Genomic DNA, 21,551 nt, shown 5'->3' with positions numbered 1-21,551 from the left:
AACATCCCAAGCACAGTGGTTCATTTAATCTGTAGACATGGCATACATGCATTAATTTGCTAACACTAATCGTCCTGCAGTACGGTGTTTGTCTCTGCTTTAATGGCACTGTGAGTTGTTTGGATACTGCCTGGAGCTCGTGTGTGTGTGTGTGTTTAAACTGTTAAAAAATCTGCATGGGCTTGCTCATAGGCTCGATTTTAAAAACCAGAGGTGTGGTTGAATGTTCAACACCTCTGCTTTTAAACAGTTTTATTTTGCACCATGTCCCTCTCTATTTCTCCCTGACAACTCTGTATTCTCTCTTTCCTTTGGGTTTTCTGTCTGTTGATCCCTCTCCCTGAATGGCCCCTCCAGTGAAATGGAGGAGTGCAGGGCACTGACGGGCTACGAGGCCCCATGGAGAGGGGAAAGGGACAGGGGGCGCAGGCCCCGGCAGTATATCTATCCTGGGGAGAGTAGAAAGACCTCTGAGAGGTTTAGGACACAGCCCATCACTTCTGCTGAGCGCCATGAAACTGATAGGTACTGCTCTGGATTCAAGAATGCACAGCTGAGTGTGAAACGCATGCATGTTAAAAGAAATCTTTGTTTAATTTGGAATGCAACGAAATGTTGATTTTAGTCATGTTCGGGTGACCTGTAATCAAATATATATATTAGTCTCTACCAAGGTACCATAGTCTTATCAATATCATCACAGTGAAACAGGCCAGTGAGAATAATGCTCACATATACAGACCTAAACACCCTCCCTCTCCTTGATTTTCATTCTAACGACATTAGCAAACAAGGAAGCTTAAAGGCCAAAGGTCCCTCTGATTGGGCCTTGGCAGTGGTCATCACACGTGACCACAGTGAGGACGCATGAATTGGCCTTTGTCAGTAATCAAGTCCCGAGACCATGGATCAGAGCAGACTAATGTAATGCTGTCTAATTCTCTAGCTTGGTCTGCTTTCTCTCCATTTTTCAATTCTAACGCGAGCTGTCACATTTCCAGCATACCACAAACTACTGCTTTTCTCAGCACGCCGCTAGCCTTCTAACCACTCGCCACTGATTTACTCACCTTTTTTATTGTTATACATAAGCTTCGAACTGATCACCTTTTTCTTTTTGTGCTTTTGAAGGTCTTGTGTGAGTTCAGACTTTGCTTCTACTGAAGGTAAGTAGTTTTTCTCACTAACCTCAGATTTAGATTTTCAGAATACAGTAACAGTAAGTAGGTATAATAATAAGTAGATATAATGCTAGGCTCATTGCATCTTATTTTCTACTCCGGTATAGATATCATACAACAAAAGTAAAGCTCATGAATTAAAGTGACCACATCTAATATTTCTGTAGACATCCATGTGGAAATGCTGAATCACATGGACATTGTTTCAGTTTCAGGGTTTTCTTGGTTAATTTTACATGAGAGCCAACTTAAACGCTACACATTGTCATGCCACAGACTGATACAGCACAGTTTCTTTTATAATTCTTTGGATGGCTGCTGAGATCACGAGGATGGAAAAAGAATGCAGTTACATTCATGCTTTAGTTCAACTGTCTTTCCATTTATATCTGCTCTGTATCATAACTGCATAGGTTCATGTAGTAGTATCTGCAGTTCAGTGGTCAGTGACTAACTATGAAAACAGCATTACTGATTATTTACAGCTGCACTCATCTATAAGTGAACAGAATGAGTTTTCAGTGGCTTCAGTAATAAACACATGGATGGAGGCCTGGTGACTTAAATCTGTTTTTTTTAGGTCGTCTTTATTTTATATGAAAGCGTGATATTTTGAAGTGGAGTTTACAGAGTCATTAATGGTGCTCACAGTAGCATAACATCACTGTGGCCCCGCTTAGGGCAGAGCCAGCTCATCTGCTTCTTATAAACATGACTTGGTCGGGATGCTTTGGCGAGTATTATGTAGGCCAGAGCTCAGCACTGCAGTGTCAAAGGGATAGCTGTTTGATGATGTCATGGCATGTGTCTTGCAGAGAATAAAGCGTGTATATTCCTCACACCTGTCCATCTTTTTATAGTCTCCTGAGTGACTCCAGTGACGGGTTTAGTGGTTTGTTTGTTTTTTCCCTGCCATTAAGCCAGACGGTGTTAATAACGATTGATAGGTATCACACAATAGTTGTCATACTTCTGTGTGTTAAATAATTAGATTATTGGGAAAGGTTTATCGAGCATAAATGTACCTATCATCTTAAGATGCTCTTCTGTTACCATTTTTATCCAAAGCTAGCTAGTGCTAAAGTGTTCAGTTTCTTTTAAAGTGACTTCAGTTTTTTGCATATTATAATAATGTCAGTGTTACTGCATAACATTCTTTTTTTATTGACCTATAATTTAGTAAATATGTAGACTAAAGCAGGATCTTTAATCAGCGACTAGTGACTACAGTCATTTGAAATAACCACTGTTAGTACATTTTAAACTAGAGCAAGCTAGCTAATTAAGCTAATACTAGCTTAACGAGTTTGTTCAAATTGTCTGCCTTTGAAATGTCCTTACATGATGGCAGTTTAATGCGATATTATAAGTATAATGCGTTGTACATACTGTACAGGGTTGAACTAGCACTGAGTTCGCAACAAGAGACTGTGTACGGTCAATAAAACTCACAGATTCGTAGCCATGCAGAGCTGTTATTGGGGTGAAGTGGTGGGCAAAGGACTGAAGTGACAGCTATGGAAGAGGAGGATATTGTTGACTGAGGAGGAAATGAGGGTTACTTATGCAAGAAGCCTGGAATGTGTTGGTGTTCATGGAGAAATAAAGAGTCTCTGTTGTTTCTGTAAAGTCGTACCCCGTGGTTTCAAGGACATTTGTTGAAACCCTTGTTTTTATTTTGTGTACTCAAAGTGTACACTTAATAGAATCATTAGTGTATGAATAGAAATATATGTAAATAATCACATTACAAAACTTATTTGCTCTTTCTGGCAATATAATTTGGTGTTTTAGTGTCTTTGGCAGAAAATTTAAGTAGTGTTTTACAGAGTGTCTATGGTAGCATAAAACAATAAAATATTAAGATAAAAAAACCAAAACGTAAAACAAAGTATAGATGATACAGAGAACTGTGAAGCAGAATTTATGTAGTTAGAGCTGGTTTCTAACTCTAACTTTTTTTTCCTTTGTTGCAGCTGATGAAGCGAAGCTAGATGAACGGGCCAAGCTGAGCGTCGCAGCTAAGCGCTCTCTCTTCAGGGTGAGTTTTGACTTCAGCCTGTTGGGCATCTTATATTGTCTGAGTACGAGCTTCCAAGCTGAGGAAAAACTTCATTCCAGTTATGGGTACGATTTCAGACTCTGGGATTAATAAAGTATTCTGATTTCAATTTCCTGTCCTTCTCTTACTTTGAGGATTTAGAAATTTTGATTGCAGATGTGAGTCACAACTGAGCCAACCTTATTCCTGAAATGATTTGTGCCATAATTCAGCGGCTTCTAGAATCACTTTTAGCAGGAAGGAGTTGAAGGAAACCTTTTCTGTATGATTGTGTCAGGCTCTCACGTTTTTGTGGAAGAATTGTGTCTCTGTCCTCTTCAGTGTTGCTTCAATCCAAAGCCTGTTCATTTCTCAGCCTGTAGAGTCTCAGATGTTGCTCTTATTTCATATGGAAGCAGTAAGGTGCAGGAAGTTTTGCTTGTTCATTTTGCTTTAAAAAAAAAAAAGCAATTAAATTTTTTATTTATTTATTTAGTTGCAAGATCTGCTAAGGACCAGAGAAGGTCTATACAGTTTGTGTAATCAGCTGTGTTCATTTCTAAAGATGACCAATGTTTACCCTAATTATCTCCATCCAGGAACTGGAGAAGAGCGTCGATGGCGGAGCTCCTAAACTGCGGTCCAGGAATGCTGCTGTGGACAGGAGACTAAGACGGACACAAGATCGATCCAGAACTCAGCCGGTCACAACTGAGGAAGTAGTCATCGCAGCCACGTAAGGCTCTGTCACCTTGTTTGATGCTATGTAATGTGAAAGACACCTCTAACAATAATAGGGTAACTTACTTTCTTGATAGGCAAAGAAAAAGTGTATAATTATATAGTTCTATCAGGAAGAATGACTAAATAAATGTAAGCTTGAAAATGAGCCCATGGTGAGTACAAATGTGACACAAGAAAAAAGTACGTCTGGTCCTTTTACTAAGAACCTTCTGATTTTTTTTACTCTGAAAATGTTTCACATGTGGGTTTTTATTCTCATTACTTTAATTTTTATTACTATAATAGTACTCATTTTAAAACCTTTCACAAAGAAATGTTTCTGGAGACTATCTAAAAGGAGCAAAAATGTTAATCGCTCAGTATGATGAGAATTGCATAGTTCCGGGGCTATAATAGCAAAACCTCAACCCTCCTCCCCTTTTTGTCACAAGCTGTGGCCGGGGAATGACCACTAAGACTCCATCTACAGATCTGTGTGTTCCTGACAGCACATATCAGGTCAATAAATCAGAGGTGTAAAATCTTTAAGTGCATTAAAGCAAATACATGCACATCTGTTCTATTTGAAAAGTGCTCTAAAGGGAAGTTCTCCTAGATTATCAAAGCGGAACAAACTCAACTGTGCACTTGTGTGTAGGCATCCATCTGTGGAGATACCTTGCTGTGAAGATGAAGTTCTAGGGTGTTACCAGTTTTTGTAGATTTAAACTTTTCTTTCTGCGTGAAATTGTTTCTTAAAGAAAGCTGTGCCTCTGACTTTTTCACTGTCCTCACATCTACATGAAACTTTAACCACCATCCTAATCTTCATGTTTGCACCTTCCTGTCTTCTCTGTCCTCTGTGTGTGTATGACTGTGTCCCTGTCCTTGACCACTGTAGCGCCCCATCTCACGTGCCACAAATGGTGTCCGCTCACGCTGCCGTAGCACGCGTCCCTAGCCCCACCCTAGTTTACAGCACTGTCCCACCATACAGGTACACAGCAGACGTGTGTGCACGGATATGTATGCTCACATCGAAGTGCGGTGTTTGACTAACACGTTTGAGTCTTGGCTGCTATGCAGTTTTTCTTCGTTCACTGTGTTTTAAACTATAGGATTGAGTTGCTGGTAAAGTTCTAATGCACAGTTTTAAGGTTTGGTGCCCTCATGTGTGATCGGAGGAAACTACATGAATTAATTGCTAAGATAGGACGTCTGGGTTTTTAACTCACTGCTTGGTGAGCATGACTCACCCTGCATGTGTAGCAAACCTTTTTGGCTCTGTGTTGGCGACTTTTATTGGCTGTCAGAAAATGCACTCTCTCTGACATGCCACTCGCTGGCTTGCATGAGCTCCCCACAAGCTTACAGAAGTCTCCGTTTTCTTCTCCCTCTTTGTCTCTTGGATGTCTTCTCCCCTCCTCAGCCTGCAGGCATCCTCACAGCAAAGTGCTGTTGCCCATGAGCAAGTGAGGGAGGCCCGGCGGGCGCAGGATACCAAGGAGATCCGGGGCCCGACGCAGACGTCTTCACTAAAAGAAAAAGATACAAAGCAGAGCGAGACTCAGGAGGAGCCTGACCTCTGCACCCTCAGCCTGGCTGAAAAGATGGCGCTGTTCAACCGGCTGGCTCAGCCCCCAACCAGGGTCACCCACACAAGAGGGGACACGCGGCAGCGGAGGGCCAACGCTCGCTACCAGACACAGCCCATCACACTGGGAGATATGGAACAGGTGGGGAAGCAGCAAGGTCACTTTGTTTCTCCAGTGCTTCGGTTCACTGGGAGAAGACCTCTTAACTTTGCTTTCTTACTGTACACATTCACTCTGTTAGTGCCACACAATACAAAGGTGGAGTATAAATGTAGTAATAATGTGTCATGACTTACTCGGTCAATCCAGTGTCTTATGCACAGAGTACGTGAATTAATATTTTTAGAGAACACAAGAGGAAAAGTGAAAATTCTGTTAATGAATATAAATGATGATGTAACTAAACAGCTGCTGTCCAGCTCTGGGAGCAGATTGCTGTTTAAGGGTAATGAATGTTAACAGAGTTTCAAATGGGCATGGATGGAATCATATGACAGAATTATTCTAGTGTTCACTGAAAAATGAAGAAATGTGAGAGCACCGAAGTGATGATATATGGAAAAGGGAAAAAAACATTTAAAGGTGGAAAAATTGAGAAGTTGCAATGATGACATGTTATCTGTTAGTCAGTGGGTTTGCAGGGGTTATAATTAAACTCCTGCTACTAAAGTAGAAAATCCATGAAACAAGAACTGCAGCATGCTGGTGTTTCTGCTCCAGGAGCTCTCAGACGTAGACCTCAGTGATGAGCAGGAGCTGTGTGACAGTCTGGTAGAAGACCTACAAGTAAGCTTCCTCTGAACAGTCACCGACCACCACTTGCCTGCATCAGTGGAGGCTGACACAGCGGGAGCACTCTTCTCAGAAATGACCGTCCATTTCTGTGAACAACACGCTCTGTGTTTTCTTTTTTGGCTCGTCTCCACATTGGTGTGATTTCATTCTGAATGTACGTTGCATGGCCCAGCTTGTGATAAAGCTCTGAGTCATCAACCCCAGTTCAATAAAGAGGCGTGGATGGATGAAGCACACATATCAGCGAGTCTGTGGGCTTTAAAAGATGTCTCTGTGACAAAGAAGAGGGAAACCAAAAGCAGTTCAACTCCCATCTACAGCCACAGGGGTTGAAAGTTTGATTGTGGGGGAAGTATGAGAGAGAAATTTGAAGCAAAAGCGAGTTAATGGATGGATACATGTTGCAAGTTTCCTTGACATGGCTGCTTTCTGTTGCTTGTCATTTGTTCCTCAGCAGAAGTGCCAGGTTAGTTCTCCTCTATGGATTATGAACCCAGTTGTTATAAACTGAAAGTGTTTGTCATGCGTTGTGCGTCGGCGGCTGCTGGCATGGCTTTGTGATGTGGGCTGACCATTAAGAGAGGCTGCTGTGTGATGCCCAGGAAGTGCACTGAGTCAGGCAGGCTGTGATTAGTCAGCGTTATTCTCTCGATTGTTTGTGTGTGCACTTTGCCCGAGCCGTTTCTCAGCCTCTGTAGCAAACTGACCCACTTCTTTGTCTGTCTGCATTACACAGCTTCAAAACGGCACAGGCTCTCGGTTTGGACACCACCTATCTTCCTCGTCTTCCTCTGCACTCAGAGCAGGCGGGACGGTGTCCAGTGACCACGCCAGAGACATCCACATATCCACTGCAGCCTGCGTGGAGCCCACCTATCCCAGCTCTGACAGGTCTCTACCCCCTCGCCAACCAGACGGCCCAGTCGGGGGGTCCCAGGGATCCTCAGATCACCATAGGCATCACATTTTGCCCCAAGGGGAAGACCAGATTGATCTGGGAGGGGGGAAGAGGAAGTTGCCGTCTCCTGAGAGAGCAGTCAGGCAGACAGCACTGCCCCAGCCCCAGAGTGGGAGAGAAAGGAGAGAAGAGGAGGAAGAAGCAGAGGAGGAGCAGCTGCAGCAGTGGCCGGACAGTGCGATAGAAGAGGAAGTGCTGTGGAGCTCAGAGAGCCACAGGCTCCAGGACAGCCAGGAGCAAAGCCAGAGGAGCAGGGCCACCAGCGGAGGTAAGAAAACAGCAGGAGGAGGAGCTCAAAAGCATCAGTCTGCTTTTTATTGCCTGAACTACTCTGCTGTTTGTTCTGTCTTTACTGAAGTTTATAAACTTGCCAAGTTTACATTAAGATTTGGGGAGAATGATAACTGTAACTTGTCTATATTAACATTCAACAGCGATATGTGTTATAGACCCTGAAGAGGAGAAGAGGATGGATGAATGGCTAGATGCATATTTCCTTTTTTTAGTAACTGGAAATATTTGGATCAGAGGGTAGTGCTGTGGACTTGTAGGTTAAAGCTAGCAGTAGGTTGTTATCTTGGTTAGTAAGGTGCACCTGCAACTTAATTTGGTGTTAAATGGGAAGCTTATTTTGGTTAGCATGCAGAGTTAGTGTTTCTGGGTAGAACACTGGAGTTTAACAGAAATAAATGAAAAAAGTGAAGCTAATCAGAAGACTAAAATAGGTTTTAAAAATTTAAAGAGCAAACTATGCTAACAGTTGGTATCGGTTTCCGTCAACAAGTTCTAATCCAACCCACTTCCTGTGTGTCTGAGTGAAAATGTTGAGTTCAGACTGTGGTTTTCAGGCTTCCTTTGTATCTGAGCACTGCAGTAACACCGGGCCGTTCACTGTCTCTGTGTCAGCATGTGGCTTGTCAGAAAATAGAAATCAGTCAAACTGGAACTGTGGAACTTGTTTCGGGGCAGGGGGAAGGAATAGTGCGTTGACCTGAGTCTCCAGTGTGGGTTGTTTGATTACAGCTGTGGCAGAGATGTTTAAAGCTGTGAAAAGTGTCTTTGCTGCTTCTCACGAGGTGGACGGGATTATTTCGGTGAGCATGAAAGATGATTGCTGCGATGCTGCTTTGAGATGCTGAGTCTGCACTGTGACACCTCTGACTGTTATGTTAAAGGGTTTACACCCTACACAGCGATTCTTAGTTAATGTATTTTCCTCAAAAGATCATACAAGCGGTCACAGTTAATGTTTATGGAGTTGCTGCTGAGTTACTGATTTTTATTTATTTATTTATTTTCTCTCCCCCTCTCCTCTCACTATTTCTGTGTGCTCACACTCACAGACCTGCTGGAATCAACTGTGGTAACATCCAGAGCAACATCTGGCTTCCCCGAAGCAGCAGACACAGACAGCAACACACACCCAGCTGACCCGGTTCAACCTGAGCAGGGAGACGAACTGAGCGACAGGATGATGGCCCGACACATGTCCATCAGAGAGAGGTGAGCATGGAAGTGTGCTAAGATAGGATTTAATATATATTTACTGCATGTCTGACCATATTCACGTATTGCAGAATACCATTTACCTGTTTCTCGGTAAATTAATCCTACAAGAGCAACGCAAAAGAAATCACGGTTTGCTCTGCTAGCTACATGTTTGTTTGTTTTTAATTCATTAACAATAAAAATAAGTTTAAATGTCTTTGTTTTTTAAAGAAAAGACATGTATTTCAAGACAAAATGCCGTGGTCACTGAAAACGGGTGTCGGTGCATAAAAATGCTAAATGATTAGGACCAATGGTTTCATTATTCATGAATGGTCATCAGTCATAGCACATTTGTGATCAGCTCTTTTACTTTTAAATTAAGAATGGATAAAATGTGATGACTGAAAATTACATCATGAGGGCAAAGAGGGAGGAGTTTTTAGGGTATTAGAGGGTTTTTTTCTTTACTGTTGAGCTTCCTGGGATGAAGTCTGGAGTATTAACAGAAGCAAAATGATAAAGAAAAGAAATTATAGATTTTTTTTCATTACATTTCATTGTTGTTATATAACAAAACTAAAGCTGAGTATTGGATTCCTGAGCAAATCCTTACATAAGTCCTGTTATGTCATACTGGGATAATTGAGCTGTTCGTGCTAGTTGACTGGCAGACATAGGACACTAATCATGCTCTAAACTGACTGATGATATAATAAAGTTGCATGTAAACTGGTGTTAAAGCCTGTGGAGTTTGTACTAGTTATTGTGCTTCTCGTAAATCTGACTCTTTGACCATGTTTTGACTAATTTGTGTCGTTCCCACGTTCAAAGCATTTCTCTGGAGCAAGGGTCTGTATCCCAGATACAGCTTGCAAGTTGGACTGAGTGCTGCTTTCATCCTGTTTTTGCATTTGCTGTGTAGCCCTGGGGGCAGAACAGGACATTTCCTCGCTGGGTCACAGAGGGGTGCTTGTGATGGGGGGGCAAGTGGGGCACAGCCAGGACCCTGACCTCTTGCATATATTGGTCCTGTCTGCCCCAGCTCACAGATGAGAGCTCAATAATTGAAGCTCTGTTCTTGCTCACGTTTAGGTTTTTAGACTTGTCGAGTACTTTAAACCTAATCCCAGTTTTCCTTATTAAAAAGATGGAAAAATTCAGGGTTGAGGTTTGAGTTGCTTTCCCAGCTCCTGTTACACTGACTGGCTTCTCTAATCAATGTTTATGTGTAATTGGATCAGAGCTGTCATTGCTCTGTCTGTACACTGTTTACTTCTGCAGCTCCTAAACGACATGCTCGCTGCCTCTGTTTAATGTCTGCTGTCTTCTCATTCATAAATGTAGAGGAGCATGGCTGCTTTTTGTTGGCTTTACTATTGTGACAGGTTGGGCTAAAAGCTCTGGCGAAGTAAGGTTTTGTGTTTCTTCGGCACATGTGGAAATAAAGAGTCTGCCTGCAGCTGCAAACTCAATGGCTCTTCATTAAAACCACAGCGTGTAGTTGCTTTTGTGCCATCCTTAACATACAGTTTGTCATGTCATGTTTGACAAAGTGTCTCAAAATCATCTTCATAAAACTCACCTCTTAAACAAATTGCTCAAGTTTTCCATAAATGCTCTGGATTAAATTTGAAAGCCTAGCCAAAATAAGGATTTGTTGCGGTTTTTTTTGTTTTGAAAAGTGTCCTCTAACTACAAAAAACTCAACTGAAAAACATTATTTATTATTATGAGCGCTTTGAGTACTCCGGGAGAGTAGAAAAGCGCTATATAAGAATCAGTCCATATACCATTTATTTGTATGCTACAGCTCATGATCCTCTCCCTTTCCCCACTCAGAGTCGCCTTGTTAAAGAAGAGTGGCGAGGAGGACTGGAGGAACAGGATCAATAAGAAGCAGGATGTGGTGAAGATTGCTGCAGCAGAGCAGAATGCTCAACTCTGGGAGGTGGAGCAGAGCTTCAAGAAGAAGGTAACCACCTGACGTGAGCACCCACTGCTGAATTAGCACGTCAACAGAGAAGCCTGAGGTTGTCCCTTGTATCGCTCATGTTTTTGCACGTAGTCATAGCAGCATGCATTCATGACTGACTCTGCTACTTTGTGTCCACAAGACCTGAATGCAGAAGTGATGCAGTGAGTTGGTTAATTTGATTTGATCGACTGTGTCGCATTATGAAAGCAAGTATTTAATGTGTCAGCCTCTGAGATCATGCCGCTCAGTAGGTGTTCTCGATCTTCTATTGCTGATGTGTACAGAAAGAAAAATCTGATCAAAGACTGATACCCTTTAAACAATCACTTCTGTAGAACAGAGCTACAAGGAACATGGTAACAATTTTCAATATCTCTAAACAGAGAGGTCGTGTTTTTGTCTGCGTCTTTTGATCTTTTTCTCTTTTCTCTGTTCTGTCTCAAGCAGCTGTTGCATGTTTTTGTTCTTGGACTGTATCAAGAGATAATCTGCATGTCTTCCATCCTGGCAGTAGAATACATACTGTGGTGTCTGGATCAGTCACACAATACTTCATGGGGCATGCTGTTTTTATTTCCTAAATATGGAAGCCTGTGGCTGCCACTATTCAATCATGAACATTTTTTTCTTTCCTTTCCTTTCTTTTTAGTATACTAATTTTTTCATACGTCAAACCTTTAAAATCCAATTTGATTTTAGGCCGAAAATGCATAAATGCAGTGAAATTAAACGCACGCAGTTCAAATACTTGGGTAACTTTTACGTTATCCCAACATTTTAGCTTATCAGATTTCTAATAAATAGTGAAACCCTATTTATATAATAGTAATATAATCCCAAGGCTGACAATCACAAATGCAGTTTTGCGTTGTGATGAATCATTTCTGGAGTAGCAAAAGTGAAAGCACGCAGGCTATAATATTCATAGGGCCACTCTTCCTAAGCTGTTCACTTAATTCTGATTCATTTAGCCCCGCTCGAATGAATGTATTACTACATGTAGCCATGTAATAAACTATACATAACTGTACTTGTGATAGTATACCTGGTACTTGAAATGGATATCTCAAGTCTCTAAATAAGTTTTGGGGGGAGTTGACATAGAATAATCCTGCTGTTTAAGAGTTTTATTTTGCATTATGACGATAAAATATTAATAGAACAAACGTGAAAATTAATCAGTCAGGATTTAATCTCATTTGAAGGGTGTGTGTATATAAATGTAGAATGTAAAAAACTTGAGCATCTTGGAAACAGTAGCCAGTCACTCATAAAAACTTGGAACACATGATTGAACATGAGTATTTGCAGCCTTTGACTTCCAAATTTTGAAGTTTTGCCTCATGTATGTTTTATACTTGTTATGAATATTAAAGAAGCTTAATTAAGTTGGATTTTAATCCTATTTGTTGCCTGAATGACTCACATACTGAGATGGCTTTCCCCTCCAGAGAAAAGCTGAGAGCACTTTGTAGAGTTTAACTTTTCTCTGAGAGTTGAAAAGTATTCAAACTGTCAGCTACATGTGAGTGTTGTACTAACTGAACTGTAAAATGTAGCCTCTGTGTTTAGTCATGCTAGGCCTTTGTTTCTAGTTAACTGCATGTTACATGTAAACTTTCACTCTTCTGTTTGTCTCTGTTTGCATGTCCTTTACTTTTTCTTTTTTAAAATAAAAAAATAAACCTGATTTCTTTCCTCTGCATGTTGACTGCGTTTCTGTTTTTGAAGGAAGGGTTAGGTCAGGCACAGGACACGCACCTCTCTGTTTAGACATATTCAGCTGCCGTGGCACAGCTGTTTTTGTTTCCAGCAGCTTATCAAGGTTTGCTCAGCTCGACAGCTTTACACATACATATTTTCATTTTGGGTTAGTAGTTTGTTTAAGGTCAGGAAGTACTTTACCTACGTAGCTTTGATTCATCGTGTGCAATCAGACACACTGATTGAGGAGCTTTTTCTGGGGTTGTTTTTGTTTTTTTAAAGATATGTCTTAATCAAATCAGGGAAATCTTTCAAGACCTAATCAATTTGAAGTGATGGCTGGGTCCAGGTCAAGGGGAAGGGCAGTTGATGTTTTTCATCTTGTTTCCATCCTCCAATTCATCCGAGCGAGTAGACATGATTCATCAGGTTTCCTGTTTTGAATCGAAGAAGTGCAAAACTACAGATAATGCAGATACAGAACCGAGTCAGAGAAAAACGGCAAGTAGAGCAGAATAAAGGCTGTTTGGACAACTTTGCTTTTTGATGGGCTTTGTTTCTTTTTACTTTACACATACTACAAACTTGATATTTACCTAGAAATTAACCATTTGCCCGCGTGATAAATGTCATACCTGGAGTATAGAATCTGTAAAGACTCACAGGGAGCGGGAGTAATGTGCTTTGGCCTGTGTGTGAAATGAATGCTGGGAACTGTACCTTTTTCTTTGGCTGCTCGTCTGTAGGATGATGAAGCGATGATGATGATTGACGAGTTTGCTGTGTCCGACCAGCTTTGGGTAAGGCCCGTGCAGAAACCAAACGTGTGTGCACGTATGTGTCAAATGCATTTAGTTTTCATTTTTCCATCTTTAACTTTGTTTCCTGTTGAAAACTCTTAGCCTTGGTGGAACACACAGAGCTACGTTTGTGTGTCTGTTTGTGGTGGTACTGGTGGTGGAACTGCGTGTGGGTGTGTCTTAAAGACAAATTGTATTAATAATCATTCTGATTGTTGTAATTATGCTGTGTTCCTCATCCCACCACTGCTCATCAGGTTTCAGATTTATAATTGTGTTAGAATTTCCTGTTCTGTCTTACACTATGAATCTAATTTAATTGAGTTAAAAATTTCCCATTTATCATATTGACTTTGGCACGCAACCTCTGCTTCTCTAATCGACTCACATTTATGACAAATGTTTCTTGTGGCGTAAGATTTGTCTGAAAGTTGGTCTAAAATCTCAAGAGTCAGTTTGGCGTGCTTCAATCTGCTTCCAGTTTCATCTCTGTTCCAGTGGTTCAGGGCTGTGGCTTTGCATATTAATGTGGCTGCAGGGATTTTTTTATTAATTTATTATTAATGTGTATTGTTTGCACAATGTGTTTGTTTCATTGGTGGATACAAGTAACAAGAAAGAATATAAATGATTAAAAGTGAGGAAAACCATCAATAACCACTAACGGGGAAATTTTTAAATGGTAAAAACACAAAGATGACATAATTCTTTAAATTCAGCTTATGGTACATCAGTGGAAAAAGTAAACAAGATGTCCATGAGAACCATATTGTGAATCTTTTTTTAAACCCTCACTGTGAAGTTAACCAGCTAAGCGAGCATGATTGTGCACATACAGAGTAGAGCAGGCAGCTGTACGTCTTGGGGAAACACTACTGAGGCAACAGCGTTTTGGTAATTAATGAGAACCATTCAACCAAATGAGATCAGATTGTCTTATACACAATGCTCACCCACAACACTTGAACCAGACTGAATGAATGGTAGTGGTGGATAACATACCCGACAGGTTTGAGTCTAAATAACTGCTGTTGCATTTTGTTGTAATGTTACAGCAAAACAAGGTTTCTGCAAAGTAACTGAACTGCACTTTAAATTAGATCATCTCTTTCTTTTATTGTTACACTCCCCTCAATATGACACAGGCTAGAATACCCTGACCTTTACTTACTAATGCAAGTCAAGCTCCTCATCAGCCCCTCCCTTGTTGGTCATCTGGAATGAAGACTTTCTGTTGTAAGTTTGGAGCCTCTAACCCCAAACTGAGATCATCCCAATGCCTCGTCTGTGACACAACTTGTTATTTCCTGAAACCCGTTGAAAAATCTCCAGAGCTGCAGAGTTCATTGTACAGTTGTTTTTGCAAAGAGTCTCACACTACATGTAACTAGAAAACTGATACATTAAAGCCTTGTTTCGCATGATGCCAGTGTTTCTAAAATCCCAGCGACACCCCTGCAGCTGCTATACTCCTGATCATCCCCTTCATGTGTATGTGTACATTTCCTATTTCTGTGGCTTCCATAGGAGCCAGTGTTTGCTGCTACTTTCTCTACTCCTCCTGAGCCTCCTTACAATGCAACCGAATCAGCCAGCCAGGTAGGACGTGTCAACAGGTCTTGCTGCCTTGCATTGCTTGTTGTACTTGCTCACACACCTGCTTCACTAAACTCACACATTACAAACCCTATTCTACAACTTTGCTCCTTAGCCACATCACTGTGGTTAATATGCATTATTAATGTATTCATTCTGAGGTTCGGAAATATTTGGACAGTGGTGGAATTTCTTTAATTTTTGCCTCTGTACACCACCATTTACTTTTGAGTTTCTGAAAAACTGAGACTGTATAAAAATGTCCTTAATGGTTAATTAATGAACTGGTAATTGGTGAATTAGAGCTGAAGTCTGCACTTTTTGATTTAAAATCCACTGCGGTGTATGGGAGGCAAAACCATTCAGGCACTAGCACACTGATATTGATATAAGTCGCACATCGTTATCAGCACAGGGCCAGCATGGCAGCCCCTGCAGCTTCTCGTGCTTGTGCAGAGCTTGGATCTTTTCTTCCGTCTTTTCATCCATAATCCTCATCTTTTCTTACCTTCCTCATCCATCCCTCTGGTTGTGAAGGCCATCAGATCTCGCAGACCCGTGCAGGTGGATGAAAAACACCCCTGGAGACGAAAGGTGACCCTTTCGAAGCTATACACAGCTTTCTGGGCAATTCCTCCCCCTCCCACTCACCGCTGGCAGCCTCCACACAAACACAGCAATCAAAGCTCCAGCACCATGAGTTGCAGTCTGCTATATTCAATAGACTTCTTCCATTTTACTGTCACGAGTTACTTTAAACACCCACACAGTCATGTGTCATTTCTTAATATTGTTCAAATAGAGGTGAATGACTTTAGCGCTGTGTGAGGCAAAGATTTTCTCATTTTCTCTGTGTGTACTCTTTGTGTATTTGGGCACTTTGTTGTTTATGAATGTGGGAAACATTTAAACACACAGACTGCAAAAGATGCAGTACTGTGTCCATTTTGATGGGTAGATTTTAGTGATGAGTGCAGTTTGAACAGTGTCAAACTCAAAGGCCACACTCAAAAATGAGAATCACATCTGGCATTTCCCCAAAATGTTGTTGGTTTTTGTCCAGATAAAACCCACATCCAGGCATTAAGAAGTCCATACAAAGTTAACTTAATGGACGTGCCATTTAGCCCAACAACCTCGCTTCCTCACCTCACAGCCCTGCTGACCACAGCGTTAATCAAAAGCCTGAATATTACAGCTACTAGGAGACTGGAGGTGTTTATAAAATCATTGTCTTTACATTACAGCTTTAACAGAGCAAGTTAGCTGCACTGTACAGTCGAATCTTCTGGCATCAAGTTTCTGTGCATAAACGCCTGAAAGCTGTGAATAAACTGCAACTTCTCTGCAGTTTTCGTCCTTCTTCATTGCCATTTGGATCCAACACATATTTTGCGTTACAGTTCAGCAGCTTTCTGCAGCGCCTCTACGACTCCAAACCTCTGCTGGCGTGCAGAATAGAAAACTGAGTTTATATCTCAGCAAATGGATCCGTGGGTCGATGCCGAGAAGCATTCGGTCTCCCACGTCTCTGGAGACTTTCTGACCTTGTTATCAACAGTCTGTTTACTTCCATGAAAGTACAGGAAACGCTGTTTAATTTGGCGTGTGACTCCAAATGTGGTGCTTAATGATCGTTGTGCAGCTTCAGCTAAGCAGGGTAAAATTTATAAATAGTCTTAAAAGATTTTGTGGCCACATGACAATTTGTAAAGGGCCATATTTGTCCTGTGGGCTTTGAGTTTGTATAGCAAGCACTTTTATGAAGGACATTTAAATAAATGCAGGGATGTGATGGGTTACCCATTCACAAAATGCTCCCTGGAATGCATCGCACATTACAAATGATGCAGTAAGGCACCTGAGAAGTGTTCTCTGACACTTGACACTGACTTGTCCTCCCTCTTTTCTCAGAGGTTAGCAGAGGCAGAGATGGAGTCTCAGAGCATCGAGGCTCACATGTCCATTGAGGAGAGGAAGCAGCTGATCGTGGCCCGAGAGGAATCCTGGAAGTCTAAAGGCTACGGAGCTGCCAATGACTCGACCCAGTTCACTGTGGCTGCACGCATGGTGAAGAAAGGTCAGAGGGCAAAAACGCTCACTTTCCACTGGCATACCTGTGCTCGTTATGCACTGCTGCAGAGCAATAAAGAGTTAACGTCAGCCTCAGCTCTGTGTCCTGAATGCTTAAAAAAAGCTTGCTCCACAGCTAGCAGCTTGGGGAGAATGACTCTCGTTTTCCCTCCATCAGGCCAGAGTAGCTGCTCCAAGGCCTTCGCTGAAGCAGAAATGATTTAATGGTTGGAGCTTTCCGCATTAGCTGTGCACTTACCCTGACGTGGCAAACGATGGACAGTTTCATTAACTATTCCTGCTTATTATTCCAGAGCTCTGTAACATACAACACATGCAAAGACACCCACACCTGTTGCTTTCTGTGTGAACCTACAAACTGATAGTACTGCATCTGCCTGTGAAACTATGAAAACAAATGAATTTGTGTTTTTACTAAAATCACAAACAGCCCTTCCCCTTCAGATTGTACCTGAGTCATCACATGTATATGTACGTCTCTGTTGCTGCAGGTCTGGCCTCCCCTGCTGCTCTTCAGAATCCTGTGCCGTCCAAACCCAAGAATGGCAGCATTGCCATCTCTAAACCACAGGATGGTCAGTTGCACTTCATTTCTGTGTTTCCCTGTTAGAGCATGTCACCCTGCTTTCATGTTAACAGATGGTTTCAGGAGGGTTTTTCAGGACTTTAAGAGTTCAGCCATTGCTTAAATCCGATTTAAATTAATGACACGACTTTGTTACCTCGTTAGCCTCTGAGCTCATGTTGCGTAGGTGCTAAATGTATACTTTTGTGTTATTCTGTTTTTGCTTTTCTTTCCAAAGACATGGAACAGATGTCTGATACTGAAGGTTTACTCTTTTTGTCTTTTTTGCCATTTATCACGCCGCTCATCCAAACCACCAATATCACCAACACTAATGTGACTCGTGTTGCTGTGAGACTTCTATTGGCTTGTAAAGCCTAATAGAACGTAGCCCAGGGGAAGGCAATCACCTGGACTAATGTGCATGAGTCTGAAGTGCTGAAGAGTTCACATTTGGAGGCCTTGGAAGTGCTTGTGACCATGTTTAGATTTACGGCATTGTGACTGTAACTTTCCATTATACTCATTATTCAGTCAACAGAAGCAACATTAGTCGTGACATGTATGAGCAGAACCTCATGTTGCTTTCCTTTTCACCTAAAATCAAACACTTTGTTGGCTCTGTCGTGCGTGTGTGTGCGCGTGTGTGCGTGTGTGTGTGTGTGTGTGTGTGTGTGTGTGTGTGTGTGCGTGTGCAGAAATCAAGGCCATGCCAGATCTGAACCTGGAGTCAGACATGAAGCTGGATAAATTGGAGTCATTCCTGGGCAAGCTCAACAATAAAAGTGAGTCCTTCACAGACACGAGTATTAATGGTGCCTGCTTACATGTAGGTATGGAAGCTGATAGCTGCAGAAACTATCTTTTCTTGATATCATTAGACGATACAAGTGATATCAAACTACTTTCTACAAAAGCAACATTTGACATGGAGCTGCTGCAAAACTGTTCTTTTTAAATATTGAAGAACCAGGTAAACTTTGATCTTTTCACTCGGACGTTTCTGAGTGGGCTTGTGTGACAATCTGATCCATATTCATCCCGTGCAGGTCAGCATGCAACCTGTAATAGAAGACAGTAGGCCACAGCTAAACCATGTACTGCGGACTGTGTCTATAGCATCATGTTAGACACCTAAGATAAATGAAAGTCAATTTGTGTAATTATGTGTTAGATAAAGCCCTCACACAGAATGGTTGGTTGTTATTAGTGGGGCTTGTTAAAACACCAGTTAAAAGTCACAAAGAAAGTGAATAATTTCCATTTTCTGTATTTTTGTGGTTTTTAAAGAGTCGCTTCTTTCTGTCTGTCCTCAGTGTCTGGACTGCCAGAAGCAACCATCACAGTGACGGAAAAGAAGGTAAAGGAAGTGATGACCCTCGAAGACGAAACTTTTTCCAAGTTCTACCGCCAAGTGGAGGAACTTCCTTCCGTCACCAACAAGCTGGAGATAGATGACGACTTTGATGCCATCTTCGGTCCCCAGGTGCCAAAGTAAGCTCTCGATGCCTGATGTGGTTTTGACTCATCACTGAGGGTGAGACTTGTTCCTGTTAACTGTGACCCTTTACCGCTGACCTCTCTGCAGGCTGACCTCAGAGATGGTACAGCACAAGCGGGCGGTGCGCCCAGCACGTAACGTCCAGTCATCCAGGAACCCTCTAAAGATGCTGGCTGCCAGGGAGGACATCAGACACGAGTACACGGAGCAGAGGCTCAACATCGGCCTGCTGGAGAGCAAAAGGATGAAGGCTGAGAAGAGTGAGTGAGGATGGATGAGGAGCAGCTGTTTAAAATAATATACAGTCTCCTTGACGATGCTCTATTTGTCCAAGCACCAACAGCTTGTTGTAATTTATCATTCCTGCGGTTGTTGCCAGGCGCATTGGACACTGCCATTCCTACTTTACCCTGCATGTCAAACTGTGCCGTGTTGTGGGAGGCTGGTGAAATTGACAGATGCACAAAGAGGCCAAAAATCTCTTCTCTCTTCTTCCCTGTGATGTGTGCATTCATGTTATCAGCAAATGCAAATATCTTGCCCCTTATATTGACAGAGAGATGTATTGACCAATTGAGTCAGTGTTTCTATGGAAAAAGAGGGCAATATAGCATCACTCTCATATAGAAAGGCTCACTTGTATCATGCACTCTAAAAGCTTCTCCACTTGCTTTGAATGAACCCACGCACACCGCTTTGGGATGTGAGCAGACCTGCATGCGTGTCCCTTTCCTGTTATTGTGCTGAGCAGTCCTCGGAAAAGTCAGCTTTGTTTACGAGCTACACGTGCACAGCAGCTTGTTTTGACTGTGAAGACAAGAACCCACACTCTTTGATGTGTAACATCCTCCTTCACCTCCTCTCATAGCATTAAACCTTTAGTACCTGCTGTAGTGAGACACAGTAGAGCTTTGTGGTCATGGCTGTGTGTACTGGGTGGATGTGTCTTTGCTGTATAAGAATGAAGAGTAATAAATTAAAATTGTTGTGTGTATTTCTTGCAGTCTAATGTCAGTTCTCTGTGCTCTGCTCTTTTTCCTGCAGTGAATAAGAACTCTGGTTTCTCTGAAGTGGCTCTCGCCGGTCTGGCCAGCAAGGAGAACTTCAGCAGTGTCAACCTGCGCAGCGTCAACATCTCAGAGCAGATGTCCAACAACAGCGCTGTGCCTTACAAGAAACTAATGCTGTTGCAGGTCAAAGGTCAGTTAAAGATACTGGAAACACTGCACTAAATGTACAGAAACACCTACCCTCACAACAGGAATAATTCTACTTTTCTTTTTATTCAGTCCACTGCACCATATTTGAATACTTTTGTTAAAAGCGAGGACAACAGCTCTTTGGTTTTTGCAGTTTTTCAGAAATTCTTTGATTAATGTGCTGTGATTCTGCAATGTTTTAATTCAGGTTCACATTTTAGGCTTAGCACTCATGCAGGTTTATTTCCATTAATCCCACATTTAAATCTAGCAGCATCTTGCTAAGATGCTAAACTCTGTGCTGCCTGCTGAATGTTATTTTGCCAAAGAAAAATAATAAAATACAATAAAAACAGTGCAGCTAGTGTAAAGTGGAAAAAAAATTCCAGGCAATAATTTGTAGTACCGAATAACAAGTTAATAAACTGTGTGTGTTCAGTATTTTTAAATTGCAGTCAGTGAGTCTGTAGCAGCTGCTACAATTAATCGTTTAAGGAACGGAAAAACAAAAACCAGTTCACACAAAGCTCTGGAGGATGCTTCTTCAAGAGTGTCCTTTCCAGAGGACCGGAGGATATCTAAAACTGGAGATGAGAGCATGTCTGTGCATCTCCTCCTTATGTCTGTTGGTGACAGCTGTGGTTCCAAATCATTCTCACCAGGGTGCCTCACACTGCCCCAGGCTGATCCACTCCTCTAAAGCCTGCTGTCTGTAATGCAGAGTAAATCCTCAACACTGGGGTTACTGTTTTGTTTGGAGGTTAGCTGTCCCAACCTGATGGTTGGTAGATGGTAGAAGCCAAAAGCGTCCTAAAATCACAAAACTCTAACAAATATTTGTTTTGCTGCCCTTATTTATTTGCAGGAAAATTAGAAGTTAATGTAGATAACATACTTGGTGAAGTGGTGAGACTCGCAGATGCTTGCCCTGTTACTGCAAGTACAATAATGTGACGATCTGACTACCTGTCTGTGTGAAACCAGGCCGCCGGCACATCCAGACCCGACTGGTGGAGCCGCGAGCATCCTCCCTGAATAGCGGCGACTGTTTCCTGCTCATCACGCCACAACACTGCTTCATCTGGATCGGAGAGTTTGCCAATGTTATTGAGAAGAGCAAGGTGGGTTACGACTCAGAGCGCTGCAAAGCAGTGATTACAAAACGGCTTATTGTTGGTATGCTTAGATTTGAGTACAGTATACTTACTGTTTGGGAATTTACAGCCCTCTAAGAACTGAAATCATGTGGTATAAGGGTCTCACTGCTGCAGGTGGGACGGGCTTCAAGTGCAGGATGTAAACAGTGTTAGGAGGAAGCTACAGTGGCATAGCT

The 21,551-nt window shown here is 42.0% G+C and overlaps 1 protein-coding gene across 14 annotated transcripts in view; it reads left to right on the top strand.

The window, feature by feature from the left end:
* The window catches only part of svila (supervillin a), a 76,515-nt gene that overhangs the window by 44,328 nt on the left and 10,636 nt on the right, over window positions 1–21,551 (top strand). For 4 of the 14 annotated variants that reach the window (XM_076887930.1, XM_076887929.1, XM_076887918.1 and 1 more), the window contains 20 exons: window positions 358–525; window positions 1,132–1,166; window positions 3,158–3,222; window positions 3,822–3,958; window positions 4,847–4,942; window positions 5,375–5,681; window positions 6,261–6,326; window positions 7,072–7,561; window positions 8,637–8,796; window positions 10,624–10,756; window positions 13,210–13,263; window positions 14,791–14,862; window positions 15,397–15,453; window positions 16,774–16,939; window positions 17,445–17,528; window positions 18,217–18,303; window positions 18,835–19,012; window positions 19,107–19,279; window positions 20,064–20,219; window positions 21,203–21,339. In XM_076887930.1, the coding sequence (XP_076744045.1) occupies window positions 358–525; window positions 1,132–1,166; window positions 3,158–3,222; window positions 3,822–3,958; window positions 4,847–4,942; window positions 5,375–5,681; window positions 6,261–6,326; window positions 7,072–7,561; window positions 8,637–8,796; window positions 10,624–10,756; window positions 13,210–13,263; window positions 14,791–14,862; window positions 15,397–15,453; window positions 16,774–16,939; window positions 17,445–17,528; window positions 18,217–18,303; window positions 18,835–19,012; window positions 19,107–19,279; window positions 20,064–20,219; window positions 21,203–21,339 (2,821 nt within the window). The remainder of the gene's footprint in view (window positions 1–357; window positions 526–1,131; window positions 1,167–3,157; window positions 3,223–3,821; window positions 3,959–4,846; window positions 4,943–5,374; window positions 5,682–6,260; window positions 6,327–7,071; window positions 7,562–8,636; window positions 8,797–10,623; window positions 10,757–13,209; window positions 13,264–14,790; window positions 14,863–15,396; window positions 15,454–16,773; window positions 16,940–17,444; window positions 17,529–18,216; window positions 18,304–18,834; window positions 19,013–19,106; window positions 19,280–20,063; window positions 20,220–21,202; window positions 21,340–21,551) is intronic. The other 10 variants (XM_076887928.1, XM_076887931.1, XM_076887920.1 and 7 more) reach the window with 9 other exon arrangements.

The sequence above is a fragment of the Maylandia zebra genome, linkage group LG9 (genome assembly GCF_041146795.1).
Source record: "Maylandia zebra isolate NMK-2024a linkage group LG9, Mzebra_GT3a, whole genome shotgun sequence".
Lineage (NCBI taxonomy): Eukaryota > Metazoa > Chordata > Actinopteri > Cichliformes > Cichlidae > Maylandia > Maylandia zebra.
This window is presented reverse-complemented; position numbering and strand designations above follow the sequence as displayed.